Genomic DNA, 21,590 nt, shown 5'->3' with positions numbered 1-21,590 from the left:
TAGAGAAGGAAATGTTTATTTGGGGCTCATGGTTTCAGAGGATCAGTACCTGGTGGGCTGACTCCATTTGTTTGGGCCCAAGATAAAGTAGTGCATTATGGTGGAAGGGCCTGGTGAAGGAAAACTCAGCCCCACAAATGCCAACTGGAAAGCAGAGAAAGAACACATCATCAGGGACAAAATGTAAACCCTCAAGTCGCGCCTCCAGTGATCTAATTCTTCCAGCCACACCTTACCTGCCCACAGTTACTACCTAGTAAGGCCATTTAAATTATTAGTTCATAAAATGGATTAATCTAACTATTATAGCTCTCATTATATATTCCTTTCACCTCTGAGCATTCTGCATCAGTACAGGACACATTGGGGGACACTTCATATCCAAACCATAATCCCTTGCCTTTTTCTTCTGTGAATTTGTTAGGGAAAATAGGTCCATTTTCTGTACTTAATATGCATTATCATTTTTCATCTTAAATTTAGTAACTTTGAAGAAACTGAACACACATACACGCAAGCACACAAACGTACACACATGCCCACGCACAGACGATTCTAAAGTTAGAAATTGCTGTTTTGGCACTTACTTCAGAACCACTTCTTTGATTATGTCAGTTAATATTTATTATCTTCTTTATAACCAACATGATGTTGGCTATTAAAAATTTCAAAGTAGGATGTAATTTTTCCCCTGAGTTTTAGATATCAACTAGAGTGATATTTGTCATTTACCAGACACTAATATACACTTTGCCACCTTGAATAGCAAATATAAAATATCTTTGTTTTCCTTTATAACACTATCTTATTATCATAATAGGATTATCAAAGGAATATAAAGGGAGTTAGATGAAAGAAACATGTATTCTCTTTACTTTAAATAAAATGTATTTACTTACAGAACTAAATTAAACTCAGCTAGACAATGGAGCAATCATAAATGTGCTTTCCAAATGATCAGGTAAATTTCAATGCAAATAGCCTATTTGTTTTTGGATATCATGTTTAACAGGATGCTTCTTTTTTGTAGACAACTAGTTAAGCAGATTTCAACAATTTACATAAAACAAATTTATGTTTTAGTACTCACATTGTGAGAAAAAGGTAATAGCAAGACTAATTTTTTTATATATAAAAAGAAAAATTTTTAATTACAAAGATCAGGAAAATTATATATATGTATAAAATTATATATATCATATATCTATAATCATATACATTATATAATATATAATATTTAATCATATACATTATATGAATAAATTATTCATATATTATATGAATAAATATTATGAGTCATGGAAGCTTTCAGTAGAAATAATATTAAAACAATTACCAACTTCAAGTGACCTTGATATTTTAAGTTTTTCAAATATTAAATTTTGCTATGTATCTAGTTTTCTGTATGCCAAATCGTGTATTCTCACCAAAAGTATTCAGCAATGGATTTAATGAGATACAGCGTCATTCATAAAAGCAATGTTACTTAAGAGATGCATATTACATAAAAATTTATACACTCCATTCTTGAAAATTAAAATTAAGAGAAACTGAATTCATGTCATATCGTACTAGACAACAGCATGTATTCAGTTTTATACTAGCAGTTTCAAGTTTGGTTGATTACAACTCTATTTTTGATAGACTGAACCAAATGCCAAAAGTTCTCCTCAAGTAAACAATAAGGGAAATAAGGAAATTAAAACTAACAAGAGGCAATCGATTTTATGGTTTGCTTTGAATGATTTGACCAATTAATTGATTTGTAAAGTGTATACTGGATTTCTTGAACTATCTATGATAGACTTTAACTGGGTTTTAAGGAGAACAGAAGTGTACCACATAAAACAATTAATTTTACATTATGGATAATAGGGTATGTCCCAGTTAGCCCAGAACAATATCAGTTTAAGCTGTTTTCCTGGTTCCCTTTCACTTTCAAAGTATCCCAGTCTGCATAACCAATAATATGGTCATCCTTGACATAACCAATGTACATCATTATGGGCACATTTCAAATATCACCATGATTTACAAAAATGGAGAATTCTATGCGTGGAGGTATGTCTAGTTCTCTTAAGCTCTCTGAAAGCAGGAACATCCTTTGTGTGTATTTTAGTTGCTGATCTTGTCTAGCTCAGAGCCTTGCCTATAATAGGACCTCAATAAATGGTGGAAGAGTGAATAAATGCACTATTTAAAAAATTTGTTTCTTTAAGTCCACTAGTGTATGTAGCAAGACAATCATCATTTCAGGGAGATCTCGGTAGAGGAGTTGTTTTGACAAGTGACAAAAATGCTGTAGAATATGGTTAGCTAGTCACCTCAGTGGCAACACCAACCTGGTTATTTCCTATACTTGTTTATGGAATAACAAGAATAAATTCCATTTGTTACACCCACCATTCAGGAGTCTCACTATATTTTCTCTTTGCGTTCTATTTTGAACACATAAAGAAATGCGTTGTGAAGGTGAAAATCTATGTTACGTGATTTCTGTGAAGCCTGCGGCAATGGACTCACATTAAGAAATGAAGGACATTAATTATACTTCGTGAAGCAGAAATCATAATAATGTGTGAAAAGAGGAAAGGAAAACAGGTTAGTGAACTAAATCAGACCTGACTTCAGTGTCTGATAATGCATCAAAATAACACTTAAGAACTCATTTTATTATATCTATTTTTTCTCCATTTAAAATGTTTATAATACTCTATTAAGTAATTTTTTTTAACTGTGGTGAGAACACTTAACAGGACAGCTACCTTCCTAATGAATTTCCAAATGCACGATAAGGCAACTACAGGCACAGTGTGTACACAGATGTCTAGAACTTATTCATCTTGTATAACTGAAATTTTACATTCATTTAACAGCAACTCCCAATTTCCTCCTCTGCCCAGCCTCTGGCAACCACCATTCTACTCTCTGCTCCATAAAATTAACTATTTAAGCATTTATCTATATGTAAAATCACACAGTATTTGTCTTTCTTTTTTTCAAATAGAGAGAGAGAGAGAGGAGAGAGAGAATTTTTAAATATTTATTTTTCAGTTTTCGGTGAACACAACATCTTTATTTATTTATTTTTTTTAATGTGGTGCTAAGGATCGAACCCAGCGCCCTGCTCATGCCAGGCGAGCTCCTTACCACTTGAGACACATCCCCAGCCCAATATTTGTCTTTCTGTAATAGTGAATTTCACTTTGTGTAATGATTTTACATTAGTAAACTTTTTACTTAGTGAATTTCACTTAGCTTAATCCATGTTGTAGCAGGTGTCAGAATTTCATTCTTTTTACAGTTGAATACTATTCCATTGTATGTGTCTACCATTTTCTTTTTTTTTTTTTAATCCATTCATCCTTCCAAGGACATTTAGGTTGTTTCTATATCTTGACTTACATTGATAATGCTGTAAGGAACATGGAAGTCTAGAAATGTCTTTGAATCCTGATTTCAATTCTTTTGGAGATATACCCAGAAGCACGATTACTGAATCCTATAATCATTCTGTTTTAATATTTTGAGGAAGTTTCATTCTCTTTTCCATAGTGGCTGCACTCCACAGCAGTGCACAGGATTCCCACTTATCTGCATTCTCACTATCCCTTGTTATCTTTTTTTGTTGAGAATAGCCATATAAACATGTGTGAGGTGATAGCTCATTGTGGTTTTGTCTTGCATTTCCCTGATGATCAGTAATGTAGAACATCTTTTCATATATGTGTTGGCCATTTTTATGTCTGCTTTGGAGAAATATCTAGTGCTATATTTACTCCCTTCTGAATGCTAATTAGTAGAAAGTCAGCGAGAAGTGACAGTGATTTTTTTTATATTATAATTTGAAGAGAAAGTCATTCTGTGTGCCTCCTTCCTGCAGGCCAAATTCAGAGCACAAAGAAATTGCCATCAGAGTAAGACTGTTGTGCCATTGGCCAGTGCTCAGTTTGCAACAGAAGCCTGAGGAAGTGGGCCAGTCGGCTCTGTCCTTGACATTAGCCTTTACAATTAAGCATAACTCTAACCCTCTCAGAAACTATTTATGATTCTGTCATTCATAAATGACTCCAAATCCTTGCTGCATTTATTTTTATTTTCTGCTTTACTATCTTGGGTTAACAAGTTCTATAAGGTTATTATTTTTTTTAATGATGTGAAGAAGATTTTCTTGTAACTTGCTATGTTTAGGTAGGTCTCAGTGAATGCCTGTATCCTGTAATTTGGGAGCTTACCAAACAGGTTCCCTCAATCATACCATCCATTAATTTCCAGGTGTGTTCAGGCCCTTCACTGAGCTCAGGTGAAGAGGAATTTTGTCATTAGATGTGTCTGCCCACTCCTCAAATCCCCTATATCCTATGATTCTAGTTGCCCTCCTCTATATCATCTTTACTTGTTATTTCATTTTAGAAATATTTCAACTACTCCAATAGGACCAAAGCTTTAGGGTTGAATGGAAAGGAATAAGTGAATCATCATCAAGTCATTTTTGGTAATAATTCAAATTTGGACCATAAGACAGGAACCCCTACTAATTATCCCATAATCCCTTTCCTGGGTCCCAACTGACAGATCCTGACCCTTTCTTTAACATTACATTTAGAAATAGAAAACTTGATTCAACCCTAGGTCTGTCACTTCCTAGATGATTGACCTTGACCAAATCAGGGAAACTTTTCAAATTTCCATTTCTTCACTTTTAAAATAAAGACAAAAATATCGGTCAGAATTATTGTGAAAGGAAGAAAATCCTGAAGTTGTAAAATTGATAGACTTTCTTTAATTGAAAAAGAATACAGTGTGGGCGTGGCTTGCTTTTCCCAGTTTCAATAGTATCATCTATTTCTTTTGTACCTTTCACAATAATTATTTTAGGGGTACCAATTGAAGTAATTTTATAATTTTTTTGCCCTTCTGAATGCCAAATGAGAAAGTTCAGAGCAAAGCATATTTTCTTTCATTTTTTTATTAAAAATAAACAAACAAGTTGATAGGAGTAATTTTTTTGCACTCAATCTATTGGATTTGTTTTTAAAGATAGTGGTGCATACTGGAAAGACATGGCTTGAAATCAAGCACTCCTAAGTTCTAAATTGTGCTAAGATTTAGATATCTACTTTCTGTGTTAACATTGGGCCAATATCTAACCCTTCTAAATGTCAATGTCCAAAATAAATGTCAATGACAAAAATGTCAAAAATACATTATGTGTTTATCTCATAAGGGTGCTGTGAATATTAACATAACTATAATGGAAGTTCCCTTCAGATCATATATCTTTTCATTTTTTCTATTACAAAATCAAGCCAGACTCAGCTTTGCCTCCTACAACTTCTTAAGATCTTAGGACTGAACAATGATGATTCACATTTGTCATGATACTGCCTTAGAGTAGTACCTTTAACATCCTCAGAATAAGACTATAATTTTGATGAATACAGGTCTGATGTTGATTCAGTTTTAGGTATTTTTGTTCTTTAAAATTCAAAATACCTGTGGAGAAAATGCCAGACTCTAGGGTACTCTGAGAATCTCATTCAGAATCTTCATTGCAAGTGGGAAAGGAATTTGCTCTTTCAGCTTTGGGCTATGGAAATGATATTGAACTGAATACTTTAACAGCTTAAGTAAAACACCGCCTGGCCCACCTTACATTCTTCATCTTTTATAAACAGAAGTTGAATTGGATCATTCCTGAAATCCTTTTAAATATTTAATTCACTGTGCTGCGTTAGTAACCCAAAATTTAGGGGAAGCAGCCTCCTGGCACATATAGGTACTTATTATATAACAGGTTGTACCATATGAAATTGTCATTTTTGTGGATCTTAAATATTAAACACACACAACCTCGTATAATTTAGTCTAATATTTCAGTGCCATGTACTTCAATGTGATGGTTGAAAGACCATTAACCTAATCTTCCAATAGGGATTGCCCTCTAATTTAAAATGGAATATGTTTCCAACATCCTTTTAACATATGACTTAAAAAAAGAAACACCATCCAAATAAACTTTCCAGACTGCTCTTTTTTTTTTTTTCTGGATACATGTCTTGATTCTATTGCATAGCCTGTCTAAAAATGATTGATGGTGGAGCAAAGCAGACCTCCAGGTTTGCTCAGAAAAGCTTGTGTACCCATGTGAAACCCATGACAAGACATCCAGGCCCAGCCTATCCTTGCTCTGAATGATAGAGTTACCTTTCAAATGGTAATTGGAACAGAGTTAATGGTGTTAGGTTTTCAATTTCCAAGAAACCAGCATAATAAATCAGTGCATCAAGAAATACATTCTTAGGAAAATTTCTCATTTTTTAAACATTGCTTCACTATTACATGGTCTAATATATTAGCGATCTGAAAATCCCAGAAGTATCTTTCACAGTCCTTCCTTTCTCCAAAATATCAGGTGAGCTTAGTCAATTATTTAGCCCTCAATACTGCACTTTATTTAACTAAAAAACACAGATTTTATTTCTCAAACTAGCACTAATTCTGCTGTCATGGGTAATATATATAGATACCACAATCTTAAGAAATTTCATAGGTACAAAGTGCATTAGTTGTGCTTACTCAGCTAATCATGGATGTTTAAGAATTGTCAGATCCATGCATCTTTCTCAATCACTATACAAGTATTCTCTGTGCTATTTCTGACATATTCTCTTGGAAGGCTTCCAGGGACAGGAGTTCACTTTGGTGCAGATCAATTCTTAACATTATTGAATAGTTCTAATGTTAGCTGGCTTTCCCTTAGGCTGACTTGAAATCGTCCTAAAATTTTTATCCTTTTGTCTTTTATTTCTACTCTCTGTGTTTACATAAAATGAATCAACTTCTAACTTCTCACAATAATCACTGAAATATGTGAAGGAAATTTTATGTTTTCCTTGCCATCTCTTTCTAGAGAAAACCTTCCTTTATCCTTACACTATTTCTAAAATGCCTGTTTTTAGGTCCTGGCAGTTACCTTCAAACTTTTCCTTTAAATATGGATTCAGAAGTAAAACCTTGTCTTCTGAAGTGACCTGGCCAATGCAGAAGTCAGAAGGAAAATCGCATCTTTTGTTCTGGGACCAAATACCTATGTTAACACAGTCTGAAATGGCCTACATAAAATCACAGCTTCCACTTTTGATAACCAAGTTTCTCCTTTTAAACCAACCTCTTGCTAAATAACAACTATAAAACTGGATAGAAAAACAAAACTGCAATTTAAGAGTGCTGGTGAGTAATCAAAAGTATGCATTAAACTATGTGACAATGGAACTTAAAAATGAGGAGGCTACTGGGTGACTTTGTTTGTTTGTTTGTTTTCCCCAACCTGTTTTCTGAATGCAGTCCCAAATCAACACCAAGCTGATTAATTAAATCCAGGAGTGAACTTTGCAACCTTAGGCTTAAAGAACCAGGGAAAAGAGGTAGGTTTCACCATAGTAGCTGGAAAGGGAAGAGGAAAATTCTGGAAAGGACAGTGCTACAGAGGTGGAGCCCCCAAATTCACAAAATGACTTCTGCTCAGATTTTTAGCTATATCCTAACAGGTGCAAAGGTAAAGCAGACTCCAAGCAGTCCAGCTAAAGGTGAAGAACTGAGTGATTTCAGCTATGGCATCAATAGGTGGCACCACTATAAGAATGGGGGTTTCATTTAGCTAATTGATCACTCACTAAAACAAAATGCTTCTTAAAGGAATGGAAAAGAATTCATAGTTTCTATATAATCTATAATAACACATGATCTATACTGCCCAAGGTACAATCCAAAGTTACCAGAAAAAGAAACAGAAAAATGAAATCCCTTGTGCAGAGGAAATTTAATCAGTGGGGGCCAATCTCATGATGACCCAAGTGTTGAAATGAGCAAATAAGATTTTAAAACAGCTATTAGAATTCTGCTGATATAATGAAAGAAAAAAATTGAGACTGACATAATCACTACTCTTTTGACATTATTATACCACTAGGAATAAGTGCTATTTTATATTATCAAAGATAATGCAACTGAGTTATAATTATATCATGATAACCTTTATCCTATATAAATCAAGCATTTACCCTTGCTAAAATCAACATATGAAGGTAAGAAACGAATACAGTTACTTCTCAAGATCCTCACGGTTCTGTAAAGTGATAATTCTTTCACCAGCATTTGTAGAGCCATGTCAGTTTGTGTTAGATGGTCCTTGCCCTTGAGAAGTATATTATTGAGAAGCATTTTCTGTGTTTAGATGATTAGATTACCAACAATGAGCACTAGAAGAGAGGTACAAAGTGACAAGAGAGAAATAGAAATAAAATAGCGAACAACTTCTGGGGCAGTCAGGGAGAAGATCCTGGAGGAGTCATATTAGATCCAGAATTTCAAGAAACAGAGTGTGTTGCCAGGAAGAAAAGAAGGAAATGGGAAGCTAGGAAGGTACCAGTGGGTAAAGGAGGAGCTGTGGAAAGCTTGAGGGAGGTGAGAGTTTCCACACAGCTGGAGAGGGGAGTCGTGAGAGAATGGATAAGAAATGAGGCTGGAGAGGCAGCTGGGGTTATATTTATGAAGGGCTTACACCGAAATTGGATGTGGAGCCCAAATTTACAGTATCCAGATGTTGTGGGAATCCCCAAGCAGGCACTAGACTGACGAACCTCCTGTCTGCCCAGGAAAAGACCAAAGCGAAGACTCCAGCCAGGAACATTTCCACAACTCAGCGAGTACACAGACTCCCACAGCGGGGGAAAATCCTCTTAAAGTTGTGTTCACCCACAAAAAATAGAATCTACAGAGGAAAAACTGTTGTGAAGAAAATTCCACAGAAACAAAAACAGGAAGATGAGCATTCTGAGAGTCTGAAATATTAGAATAATCTGAAAGAGATTATTTAACAAGTTCTTAGTATTTTGAAGAAAAAGAACAGCAATCATGGTGAAAAGAAATAGGGCAGGATGAAAGAAAAGGTTGATTTGTAAGATGACAAACTATCCAGCAGTTTAAAAGATAATTGAATTTAAAAAGCTATCAATGGATTCTACAGAGTGGAAAATAGATCTAAGGAGAAGAGAGATGTCAGGAAAACATGGTGGAGACAGCACACAGAGAGTGATAAAGAGAACACAGGGATGATGTGCCAAATAGATGATTCTGAAGGTGAACGCTGTGGTCACCTTTTCCTAGTTTCCTAGTCTGTTGAGACTCTCTCTGTGTGTGGACATGTCCTGCGATGCTTCTAGCCAGAAGCTTTGTCAGAATGTGACAAAGCCAAGGGATATTTGTGATTACATGAGCATGATTACATGACTACATTTTATTAGACTGTCTTGCTGGACTCTCTCCCTTTTTGACTTTGAGAAAGCAAGGAGCCATGTTGGGGAGTCCCATGTGGCCAGGAACTGTGTGGGCTGTCTCTGAGCCATAGTCACAAAACAACTAAGGTCCTCTGTCCTTCAGTTGTAAGGAATTGAACTCCACCAACCAACTGTGTGAACTTGGAAGTGGATTTCTCTTCTATGGAGCCTCAAATGAGATTACATCCCCAATTGATAACTGCTATTGATAAGCTCCTAAGCATAGGACCCAGGTGAGCCATGCCTGGACTGACTCCTGCACACGGACACTTCATGATAATAAACCTGTAGTTTTAAGTTTGAAAAGATATTGCTATACAGTAGTAGATAAATAATACAAATGGGTTGTACATATGGACCCTTGGAGATAGAGAATATAAAAGCCAATATATCTGTAACATGAAACTCAAATTCATATGCTCAGTCCAGATTTGTTTCGTGAACTACAGAATGAAATTTCCATACTGATTAATAGGTATCCCATAAAACCTTACATTTATTCATTTCTCAATAAGTGAATATTTAAAATATAATATTCATCAAATGTAACTCATTTTCCCTTATCATCCTATACCTTCTTTAAAACAATCATAAGGGCTTACCACTTCAGACTTGGTTAATTTTTCCCCTTCCCTATATCACCTTCAACTGTGAAAGGTAGAGCAAAGTCTCCTTTCATTTTGTCTGTATCCTACACAACCTCTTAACTATGTTTTTCTGGGTCTAGTCTTTTTTTTTTCTTTTTGATCCATCCTCTACACAGCAGCCCAGGGGATTTTTAAAAGTGCTAGTAAGATTATGTCATTTTTTTTTCTGTTTGAAATCTTTGAAAGACTTCCCATTGTTCTTCAGATGAAAAGCCAACTTCTCCACCATGGCGTGTAAGGACTCTCTTCAACTCAGTTCTATGGCCCCAGTCTTACCATGTCCCCATCTCTTTATGCTCTTGTCACACTGTCCAACCTTGACCTGAAACACTCTTGGCTGTTCCTTCTCTCCTTTCAGAGCCTGGCTTCTGTTTAACCTTTGAATCTCAGCTTAGGTTTGGGGAAACTTTCCTTGACCTTCCACATCCATCTTTAAAATTAGGTGAAATGCTCCTCCTCTGCACACTCTTTCTGCTGGTGCTCAACTCCACCTCAGCACAGCCCTGGGACCTGCCCCTCTGTCTTCCTACATTCCCTGTGAGAGCTTCAGCTTGTTGTGAGCAAGCTTGGCATCTAATTCATAGTCATATTCCCAGCACCTAGCCTTGGGCCCAGCACATATTATTCATTTAGCATGGGTTGAATAAATCAGAAAACTGGGGCTGGGGATGTGGCTCCAGCAGTAGCACGCTCGCCAGGTTCGATCCTCAGCACCACATACAAACAAAGATGTTGTGTCCGCCGAAAACTGGAAAATAAATATTAAAATTCTGTCTCTCTCTCTTAAAAAAACCGGAAAGCTAACTTAGAGAAGTGAAATAATCCATAGTGGTGATACTATTAGCAGTTGAGTAAAATTCTTCACTGTTTTCCTACTTAAATTACCATACTCAAATTTTATATGGCACCATTTCTAAAAAGTTTCAATTAAACATTAAAAAATCACAGCTGAATAGCTACTATCTCAAACCCACACATTGCAAAAGGATCTTTCAGCAAAACTTAGTGAAGAGTTTATAAGGTAAGAGATTTTGATTTACCTTGTGCTTAAAAAAAGAAAAAACACGTGATTTTTTAAAAAATCATGTATTTAAAAATGGCTTATCACAGTTTTTGACACAGAATATGTTGTGCAATAGTGTTAATTAGATTTTGTTGTCTCTCCTGGCTACTAAAACACCAATTTCTCCAAATTTGCCTATTCTGTTTCTCTTTAATTCAAAATAGAGGGTAACAAAACCCAATCACTATGCACACACACACACAAAGGAGGAAGTGTGGCCCAAACCAGTAATATATTTTTACTTAGTTCAGTTGTTAAATCTGAAAAATGAGGAAAATAAAATTAGTTTTTATGCAGATAAATGCAAGTTATGTTTTAGAAGTTTGGTCCAGAGTAGTGTTTGAGAACTTCTGTTACTTAGATGAGATGTCTCCTCCTAAAAGCTAGGTTGAACTAAGGCTAGGTTTATCAGGGACAATATAAATCAATAGTCAGAACAATTAGGGTTGCAATCAGTAATAGATTGCCAACTAGATGATTACTTGCCAGAGAGGGAAAGCACAGGGACTTGACCTTGATGCCACAGTGTTTATTTGCAGGGACAGGTGGAAAAAGAGATCATGTTCCAGGAGATTGGGACCAGTGCTTCTGTGTTCCTTATGTGGATTATGTGTGTGTACGCATGCACGTTTGCACACATGGACCTGCCTTGTGGATATCTTACCATGCAAGGCACAGTTAAAGAAAACAAATACAGTCTCATCAGAGGGTGAGAAATAGAAGGTGCAGGAGAAAAGGCTTTATTTTTCTATGCAAATGTGTAAAAGCCATAGTCACACACAACACAGTTGAAACTACAGAAAAATAAAGAGAAAAGATAGTATGTTTTTAAAGTCAGATATTGCATGACAAGAACACATTTGGAAAACATAAAGCATTTGACAATTACAGTGACAATAGAGGCTTCAGAATTGCACAAAGAGATTGTGAGTTAATATTTCTTAGATATATTTTTGGTAGGAAAAAAATTACATTTGGAATGGCCTATGAGTTTATAATTACAGATATGTCTAGGGGGGAGTAAATGTGAAAACCACATGTATGGTCTTTAGCTATATTTTATCTAATATTTATTGCAAATATTTAGAAATGCAAATGTTGGGGGAAAGCTTTCCCCATGTCTCTTGCCACAAAATCTGGGATGTGAAAGAAATGGATGCATATAAAGAATTGATTTCAAAATTATATACTTTTGGTTTGAAGTGATTGCTGGTACTCCATCGAATATTTGCTGCATAAATATTCAATTACTATTGTAAAATAAAATGTAATGTGTTTTCTTTGCTTTTAGATCACACTATTTTGTTCTCCTGATTGTCTAAACATATATTTAGGTTTACCTTGGTCATTTCCAGAGAAAAACAATGTTCTTAAAATAATTAGAATATTGGATATCATCCAATGAATAAATTATGCTTACATATTCAAACCAGGGAAGCTCCCAAAGACATTGACACATTCACAAAATGATATTTAGTAGATTATTGTTATTTTACTTGTGTTCTGAATTAATTCATAAGATCCAGTATTTTTCCTTTAAATGAACACAAACAAAGCCTCCTTTGGATAGATATATGTACACAAATATATTTAGCATAAGTGATAAAATGTCAGTGAAAATTTGATAGAAAACCAACTAAGGCAGAAATCTATCAACAATCAATTTTTTGCATGGATAAAAGGGAAAGTATTGCAAAAAAATAAAGAGAGAAAATGTTATCTGTTATTTTATGGTAAAAGAGAAGGTCTTAAAAATCAGAAATTACACTAGCAAAATATAATTTAAATATTGATACCAGAGCATTCTCTTTGTATAATTTTAGGGATATAATTCTCTGCTTTTCCTTTATACATTTATCACTTATCAGAGAACTGGCAACAATTCATTTGAATGGCTTTGAATGAAAACATACATGATATAAAAGAGTTTAGAGTAGTTTTCAAATTTTTGTGTCATAAATAATAGATGAGAATAAAGAACATGTGTGAAAATAGAATTATAGTGAATAGAGGAACTGACAGCAGGAAAGTATGTCTGTAAAAAAATGGAGTGGGGAGAAAATGGTTTCTTAAACCACTCAAATATGGAAGTATTAAAAATGATAATATATTTATTTGTAATAAATACACTCAATACTTCTACTTGTGTTAAGACTTTTTTTTTCATTTCTTAAAGCTAGAATAGGAAAATATTTTATACAGACACAAAGTACTTGTGATATGCTTAATATAGGCCTTGAATTCATTTCCATTTTTAAGATGGTTTTTACTTAAAATTTTTTTTTTTCTTATTTAGAGGTCTAAAGTGAATCAAGGCATGTCCTGAAACTCCAGGGCTTTTACACTGGGGAATGATGAAATGAGGGCTAGTAATCCTCCTGTTCGCCCCACTCCACAACCGGCTCATCGTTCATGTGCAGATTGAGGTAGGAAAGAAGCTGAAAGAGGTTCTGCCACAGTAAGAGGGACACATAAAAGGACAGGCCGCTTACGTCCAGCTCGCAGCGCTCCCCAGCGAAGGCGACATCGCAGAGACACTGGAATTTGTCGAGTAGGTCCTGGCACAGGCCTCCATTGAAGCAGGGATTGGAGGAGCACTCATCAATGTCCTTTTCACACCTTTGAAAATAAACAGAAACAGCAGAGACTCAGGACATGGTTTAATAAATGGGCTGTGAATTGGGGAACGCAACAGTTCACCTCATCTACCCAGGACTGCACCATCTTATCTGCCCATTCCCACACAATTTATATATATATTGGATAATATGGGAAATGTTCCTTCAAACTCCTTCGGCCAGCTGTGGTTTTAATAGAAATTATCTGTGCACACGTGTGGGGGCACACAAACGCACACGCTGGATTAATTAGAATGGGAAAACAGGTGCGACTATTTAGAAACCAAGGGAACATGGGCCATGCATAGAACAGTTTCTCCCTTAAGAGCACTAGTGGGTTTGCCACCTTATAAATGCTCGGTTTATTAGGTGCACTTAGAAGTCATGAGGTGAGGCTGCACTTTGCCAACCTAAAGTCTGCAGAGCAGACCTACATTTTAGCTGTCAGGATTCTAGTACACCGGCACCCTCAGGTGAGCCACCCAACAGACACAACAAAACAGTGAACTCTGAGAGATTTTAAATTACACTGAAATTCCATTTTTTTTAATTTGAGCAAAAGTGGGTAATTAGATTATTTCACTTGCTAATAAATCTGTTTTTTTCAAAAGCTAAGCATAATTTTAGTTGATCCAATAAAATGCCTTTCAAAGGCAAATTTTTCAAAAGAAATTTCAACATCAATTCTAAAGTAAATTGAAATTTTCCTCTTTTCTGGACACCACCACCACCACCACCACCACCACCACCATTACTACTACTACTGCTATTACTATTCTTCTTCACCCCCCTCCTCCTCCTCCCTCTCTTTCTCCTCCTCCTCTTCCTCCTCCTCCTCCTCTTCCCCTCCTCCTTTTTATTTACCTTAATCTCCACCAACATTTTTTGTCTTTTAGTTCTTTTAACTCACAATATAAAACCATAAAAATTGTGTGTATTCATGGTATTTGATATATGTGTACATTGTATGTTTAAGTTAGGTTAAACATTTCTCTCTCCTCAAAAATGATTCATCTCTTTCTGACAAAAACTTTCAAACTCCTTTCTTCTAGGTTCTTGAAATATACAGTACATTATTGTTACCTATGGTCAGCAACTTGTTCTTCTTTATATTCATTGATTAATTCACCAACTACTCATTCAGTCATTCAGTAGGTTTTATCATGTGCCAAACACTGCTCAGGCCTTCAAATAAAGCAGTGACTGAAACATCTGTATTACTGTAGGAAATTCATATAAAATTTCATCTTCAAGAATTACAGCAGAGCAGCTTATAATGTTGAAGTTTGATGTAAACAATTTTTAATGTCCTCTACCTTCCAAAACATAGAACTTCCATGTAATCAACTCACAGTATAGAAAAATGAAGATTTCTTCCAAGAAAAACAGTTCCTTATCCCATTGAACACCAAGCATAGCTGAGACATTTTGTTTTCCTTTTTTGGCTTAACCTACTGGGCTGGAAGGAGTCTTTTCTGATTAGATCTGAGCAAAACTTGACAATTCACAGGAGCTTGCCAAGCACTCTCTGTCCTGGGTGGGCCAACATGTTCACATCATCCATCATCCAACCTGCCAGGATGACACTATAAAGTTGGAGGTTTCTCTCCAGGCAAGAGAGAAGGCAGTGTATTAGAGGGCAGTTCTTCAATATCCTTGGGTGTCCCAAACGTCTCATTTCCCTAGTCCTTGGGAGATTGTCCCAAGTTTTCTAGTCTTCCTCTAGCTACTCTTTCTCACCTATTTATATTTTGAGCTAAACAGTGAATAACACATACACATGTATAACAAGCAACACTGAAGCTTTAATTGAAAGAATTTATAGATGGAAAGTCTAAATAAATCCACTGGTATCCAAAGAATTAACTAATGATGAATTAAGTCTTTGAAAGTACTGAGTCTACCTGAGATTTGCTATTTTAGAAATCATGCTGTGCCAGACAATTTTATCCAGATGAGAAGTTTATTCAGAGAGAAAGGAAAGTTATGAGCTTTCTTTTTCATATTTCAAATCAACAACTTAAATTTCAATGCAAAATATAATTTAAAAATAAATAAATACATTTAAGAGGCGAGGTCAATATTTGTTATACATAGGGGCAAGGTGTAACAGAAAAATAATCCAAGATTTCAGATGAGCTCTGTGCATTGTGACATCAACAGAAGTTGTGTAATTAGGCCAGGAAGTGATCAGCACTTAAAGCTGTTTTTCAAAATTTAGGACAAGGAAATAATTTTGAAAAAATAAATAAATAAACCTTTTGGAAGACATATGGAATTGGAAATCATCTGGACCATTTCTGAATTGATAACTGCATGAAATAGATTTGTGAAATGGAAAGTGTGACTTTAGTCTATCTCTTTCCACACCTATACACTCAGACTGCCTATGCCACCTAGAACATTCCAAAGGGTAATATGCTCCCTGTTTGTTTTGTAAAAATGGCAAAAGAGCTGTATCTGTGTGATGCCAAAAGAGTCAGGTGAGAAACCAAAAATTCAAATTAATCCAAAGTGTAATTGGAGCAGGGACATTCCTATTATTTTACTATCTGTTCTTCTGGGAAATTTTAGTTACAATCTCTTTGTTAGTTATGTTGCTCTGTGTAGAAAGTTTGACCAGAAAGACCTTATCCTGGATGGAACATGAGATTGGGGAGTAATTTTTCCATTTACTTTTAATTGTGGTGAGCAAAAATTTATTCATACAATTATGCCAACATATCCAATAAATGATTGGAGGCTTCCAAGGCAGCTCAACCTTACCGCTACATACATTTGGATGGACACCTGATTTGTCAATTAACCTGTCAGTCTTACCTTGTGCATATGCAAAATAAGAACAGTAAAACCTACCTTGGAGAGCTCTAAGAATGAAGGATGATATTATAAGGTTCATGACACAATGATAAACAAATGCTTGACTATTTCTCTATAATGTTGATAACCTATAGAGTTCTGGTTTGCAACTGCTTGGGGGACACAGGTTCCTTTGGGAATCTGATACATGTTATGAAGAACTTGCTTTCTCCCTTGATCTCACCCTCAGCCAGTCACACACATATGCAAATTTCCCTGCATTTTCAGCAGGTCACAGATTGTCTTAAGTCAGTGACTGTCCCTGTAGAAAGTGAGGAAGAACTGAAGGCATTGCTCTGGGAAAGACGGAATCAGATGGGTAAGGTGTACATACTTTTTGGATTGTTGGTAATTCTAAGAGGCAGTCTTTCAGGTGCATGTCATTTTACTTCAATAGCAACCATATTTGCATTATGTATTAGAGTGAGTGGGAAAAATATGAATCCAGAAGTACTTATAAGAAAAAAAATAGCACATTATACATTTTTAATAAAACATATTTCCCTACTCGAAGTCCTGGCTAATAAAATGTTCTCTACTTTGACCTACACTGCAAATTTACTTCTTTTTTATTGCTCAACTCTGCCTTAGACCTATATTTCAGCATAGATATTCCTATGGGAACTAAGATGAAAAATTAGAGGAGAAAATGAACTCCAAGTAATCCCACTGTTCTTTAGCCCAGATTTCTCTTCCAGAATGTTCAAAGGTGACTTACCATTCTCCGGTAAAACCTGGCCAGCACATACATTTTAATTCAGTCTGAAACTCTGTGAAATTGCCTCCATTGTAGCAAGTGAGATTTGTCTGTTCATTCCCACAGACTGTTGAGGGTAATCTTCTGTATGTAGAAAGAGAAAAGTAACAGCCACAGCTGTTCATCTTGTTTATTTCATTCAAGAAAACTTTTTTGAAAAGTTCACATATGCAGTCAATGTCAAGCTAATTAGGTACTCATTCTGGAGGCTTTCTAAGTGCTGAATTGTGCTGCATTATACCAGCACCACTTTCTCCAGTAAAAAAATTTCTACTGGAGGGTACTGTAGCAAACCTGGCTATCCATCTTCTATTCTACACAGTTTTTATTCGGGAGATAAGATCTATTCCATGGGGTGGCAATAAATTCAGAGTTGGAAAGGAACTTGCTACAGTTAGATTTGCCACCGCTCTGCTAATAAATCAACAAAGGCCATAGGAAAATTGCATCTCTATAAAGGCCAGGAAAGCAAGGACAGCACTGTGGTACCCAAACACTCATACAATTTTTCTGTTGGCTTTCAGAGCTGAACTCCAGTTGCCCTGCCAAGACTTGCTGCTCTCTCTCCAATAATTCATAGCTTTGCAAAATGCAAGCCAAGTGCTGTCCAGGAGGTTTGTATATAGCACTCATGGCAACTGCATGTGAATTCAGCCTGCAACTCTCTTCTGCAACAACAAAACTGCACGTGCTAAAGAATTCTTACAAAAGGCAGAGCAAATTGTTAAAAGCTAAGCTGAACATCATGGCTAGACAAAACCCTAGTTTCAAAGGACTGATGTTGAAAAAGATTTTAAGAATGTTGCTTAGGTCCTTTGGCCCACTGTGTATGTGCTTGGTATCAGATACAGAATAAATATTCAGGAACTCTAAAATGTATTCCTTTTTGTCCTGTCATGTTTGTTGCAGCTAATGTGGAGAAACTAGACTAGATGATAGTAAGAATGTCTCTTATCACAAGAGCTAATCACTTCTACTTTTAAAAGAAGATATAAGAACATTTCAAAAGAGTCAAAGATGTCAACCAGCTTTGAAAGAAGTCAATTAGCAATGCAAATATGAAGCTCTGTATACATCTTAGGTTTAATAAACAATTTCTGAATCTCATTAGAAGGTACTTTTGAAAAGTTTATACATTAAGAACTTGACTTTGATGAATTAGGCAAAAAAAAAGTTCTAGAGAATAGTTACTAGGGCAAATGTACTTTACTTACCCAAATTCACTGTGGAATGCTACTGATTTTGATCCTGAATAATGGCAAATAAGTGGATGAGCTCACGGAAGTAACATCTAACTGGCATGTTAACACTTTGCAGCTATCACTTTGCTATCATATGCTCTGAACAACAATAAATGTTATGAAGATACATCCACATTTTATGGAGATGGATACATGTTATGTCTGCTATAAGATTCATGTAATTAAGGTACCAGCTCTGAATTAGTGTAATGTCTCCAATGTCTACAGGCTGCCAACCCACTCCAGGTGTTCTTGCTAAAGTCCTGGAATGTATTACTTGTTAATAATAACCCTCTCACCTACCCATAATGACTCAATTATTTAGTAAATTTAAAGCAGTATAAGTTGTAAAAACAATAATGGCTTCTACTTACATGGAAACATTGAAGCAATGCAACTTAGTAGGAAAATATTCTTTCTTATCTTTGTTTACACAGCATGAAATAGAAGTGGTTGCTAGAACTAAAATACTGCTTTTGTAGTTTCAGAAAAAAATTGAGAAATACTTTGAAATGGGCAAGAGATCAGTGGATTATCTTCAGTGGAATACTGGATGTTATATACAGGATCTCTAGAACAATCTGATTCTATAGTAGTAGATGTCTTAAGATTTTCTTTACTAAGCAATATTACAATTCTGTAAATTGTAGAAAATTATATTAATACAAAAGAATCTTGCTATTGACATGCAAGTGAATTTGTAGCAATACAACTGATTGTCATACTTCAGGAAAGATTTTCTCAGATCCTAATTTTGTTCTCCTGTGGAATAGTAAACAGTTTTGCATTTATTAGTAGATCCACTTCATCATTTCTTTTTTTTGTATACATCTATATTCTGTATATTGTCCTTTGGACTGCTTTTAATGTCTCCCTAGTTTCTGCATTAATTAATAACTAATAAAATCATCAAAACATGTTCATTTTATGTTTGAAAATAATAAATTCAATTTTTTGAAATGATAATGTAGCCTTTTCAGGATTTTATGAGATTTATCTGGTGAAGTAACCCTGAGCATTATTTTGTTATTAGACATCCTGCCTTCCTTTACAACCCTGAAACTCAGTTTTTGTATTTATTGTAAATATATTTGTTTCTTGTGACCGTGGGCTGCCAGATCCTGGAGTTATGGTTCATGAGACATATTCTAACAAAGGTGGCTGAGGAAACACTGTCTGGTTGAAACACTACCATTAATACTTATAGGTCATCCCATCAAGGTAAATCCCATCTTTAGATGTTCAAATTGTTTGAAATGACCAAAACTTTTCCCGTTCAGCACAGTGTATATGCAGGCCTTGAGAAGAGAGCTTCCAGTTTGATAAGAACCAAGCTTCATGGACATTATGCTCACCTGCAAAATTTTCCCGTAAAGTTTTCAAAACAGAGGCAAGAATAGCCATTAGACTCACTAATGCAGGTGGCCCCATTTGCACATTGGTGATTCTGGCAATTGTCTATCTCCATTTCACAGTTCACACCAGTGTATCCAGGCTCACACCTGCAGTGGTAGGCTGCGACTCTGTCAGAGCAGTTGCCATGGATAGAGGGGTCTGAAAAGCATTCATCAATGTTGAGTTCACAGAGTGTCCCTGACCATCCCAAGGGACAGGAACCGTGATACGAGCTATAGATGTCTTCACAATTTCCTCCATGCAAACAGGGATTGGAGTTGCAGACATTTAATTGTAAACAGCCAGTAGCCACTGAATTTGTAGAGATTTTAAGAAACTGCTCTTCCTGAGGTTTATTAGTGAAACCATGAGCATTTTCAAAGTAAGAGAGATATATGCCTCCTATTTCTATTGTACTTAGACACCCCTGCAGGCCCTTTCTATCGTTAAGAGCTCTGTCACCCACATAAATGTCTGTATTGTCCTTCAAAAAGTTGAGGTTTCCAGTAGTGATTGCACTGGTCACGAATGGTGTTTGATGGTCCACTTCCATTTGCCACCTGGAGGCCTGGGCCAGTGGATCTATCATGGAAAGAGCCACTTGGTGCCATGTGCCATCATTCACTGACTGCAGACTTGTAAGATGTAGCACATAAAAGCTGTTGCCACTTCACAATTGAAAGAATAATGTGGACTCTTGAATGCTAATATTAAAAAAACTCAGGCTCTTTTTCTGCATGCAATATTATCACATTTGCATCTTTTGTTCTGAATCCAAATGTGATATTGGTGAGTTCTCGGGTAATGTTCCCATTACTTCTGAACAATATTTCACTGCTTTGTCCGATAAAAACAGCATTTGCAATACCTAAAGAGAGAAGACAACACTAATTAGCAACTTTATTCAGTCTATAATATGTGCTTAATTACCTGCATTAATAGTAGTGATCATCACGTTAATGATATCATGTGTTGATTGTTTGACATGGTGGGTACTGTGCTAGTTGTGTTTTTTTAATTATTTCTAATAAAAAACTCTTGACTACAAGTATGGTTATTATCTTCATTTTACTAAAGAAGGAATAGAGACTAACAGAAGCTAAGAAGTCTGCTTATGTTTATTAATTAATAGATAATAAAGCCACAACATAAAACATGGATAGTCTAATACCAAAACGCAAACCAGACTTTTCTTTTTCATTGATATTCTAATGCATGCCAATTTTTATTTTCCACTAGAACCCCAAAATAAGGCACTGATGATCCATTTCATATGCAAAGAAATTGAGCACCAAGAAATTACAAATCCAGCTATAGCAACACAGAAGTCCAATAGTAGAGACTGGTTTCTTATGAAGCTGACCAACAGGGTGGAAAAGGTAGTATTCCTGCTGGGTGCAAAGGTACACGCCTCTAATCCCAGCTACTCAGGAGGTCAAGAAAGGAGGATCACAAATTCAAGGCCAGCTCAGGCAATTTGGCAAGACCCTGTCTCAAAATAAGCTTTTAAAAAAAGTTTAGAGCACCCCTGGGTTCAATCCCTAGGACTCCCGGCCCACAACACACAGACATGTGCATTCCCAATGACTGGGTTACCTAACCTGGTAAAAATCCAAACTACCCACTCTCCACCTATCACCAAATATTTTTGTGTGACTAGGAAAAAAAATAT

General features: G+C 35.7%; 1 protein-coding gene across 1 annotated transcript in view; it reads right to left on the bottom strand.

Moving 5' to 3' along the window:
• The window catches only part of LOC143389915 (protein crumbs homolog 1-like), a 52,861-nt gene that overhangs the window by 15,104 nt on the left and 16,167 nt on the right, over positions 1-21,590 (bottom strand). Inside the window, 4 exon segments of the mRNA XM_076842641.1 lie at positions 13,541-13,667; positions 17,244-17,366; positions 19,879-20,636; positions 20,638-20,786. Coding sequence (XP_076698756.1) covers positions 13,541-13,667; positions 17,244-17,366; positions 19,879-20,636; positions 20,638-20,786 — 1,157 coding nt within the window.

Source organism: Callospermophilus lateralis, unplaced genomic scaffold (genome assembly GCF_048772815.1).
Source record: "Callospermophilus lateralis isolate mCalLat2 unplaced genomic scaffold, mCalLat2.hap1 Scaffold_74, whole genome shotgun sequence".
Taxonomy (NCBI): domain Eukaryota; kingdom Metazoa; phylum Chordata; class Mammalia; order Rodentia; family Sciuridae; genus Callospermophilus; species Callospermophilus lateralis.
Note: the sequence above shows the minus strand (reverse complement) of the source record. Positions and strands in the feature narration are given on the sequence as shown.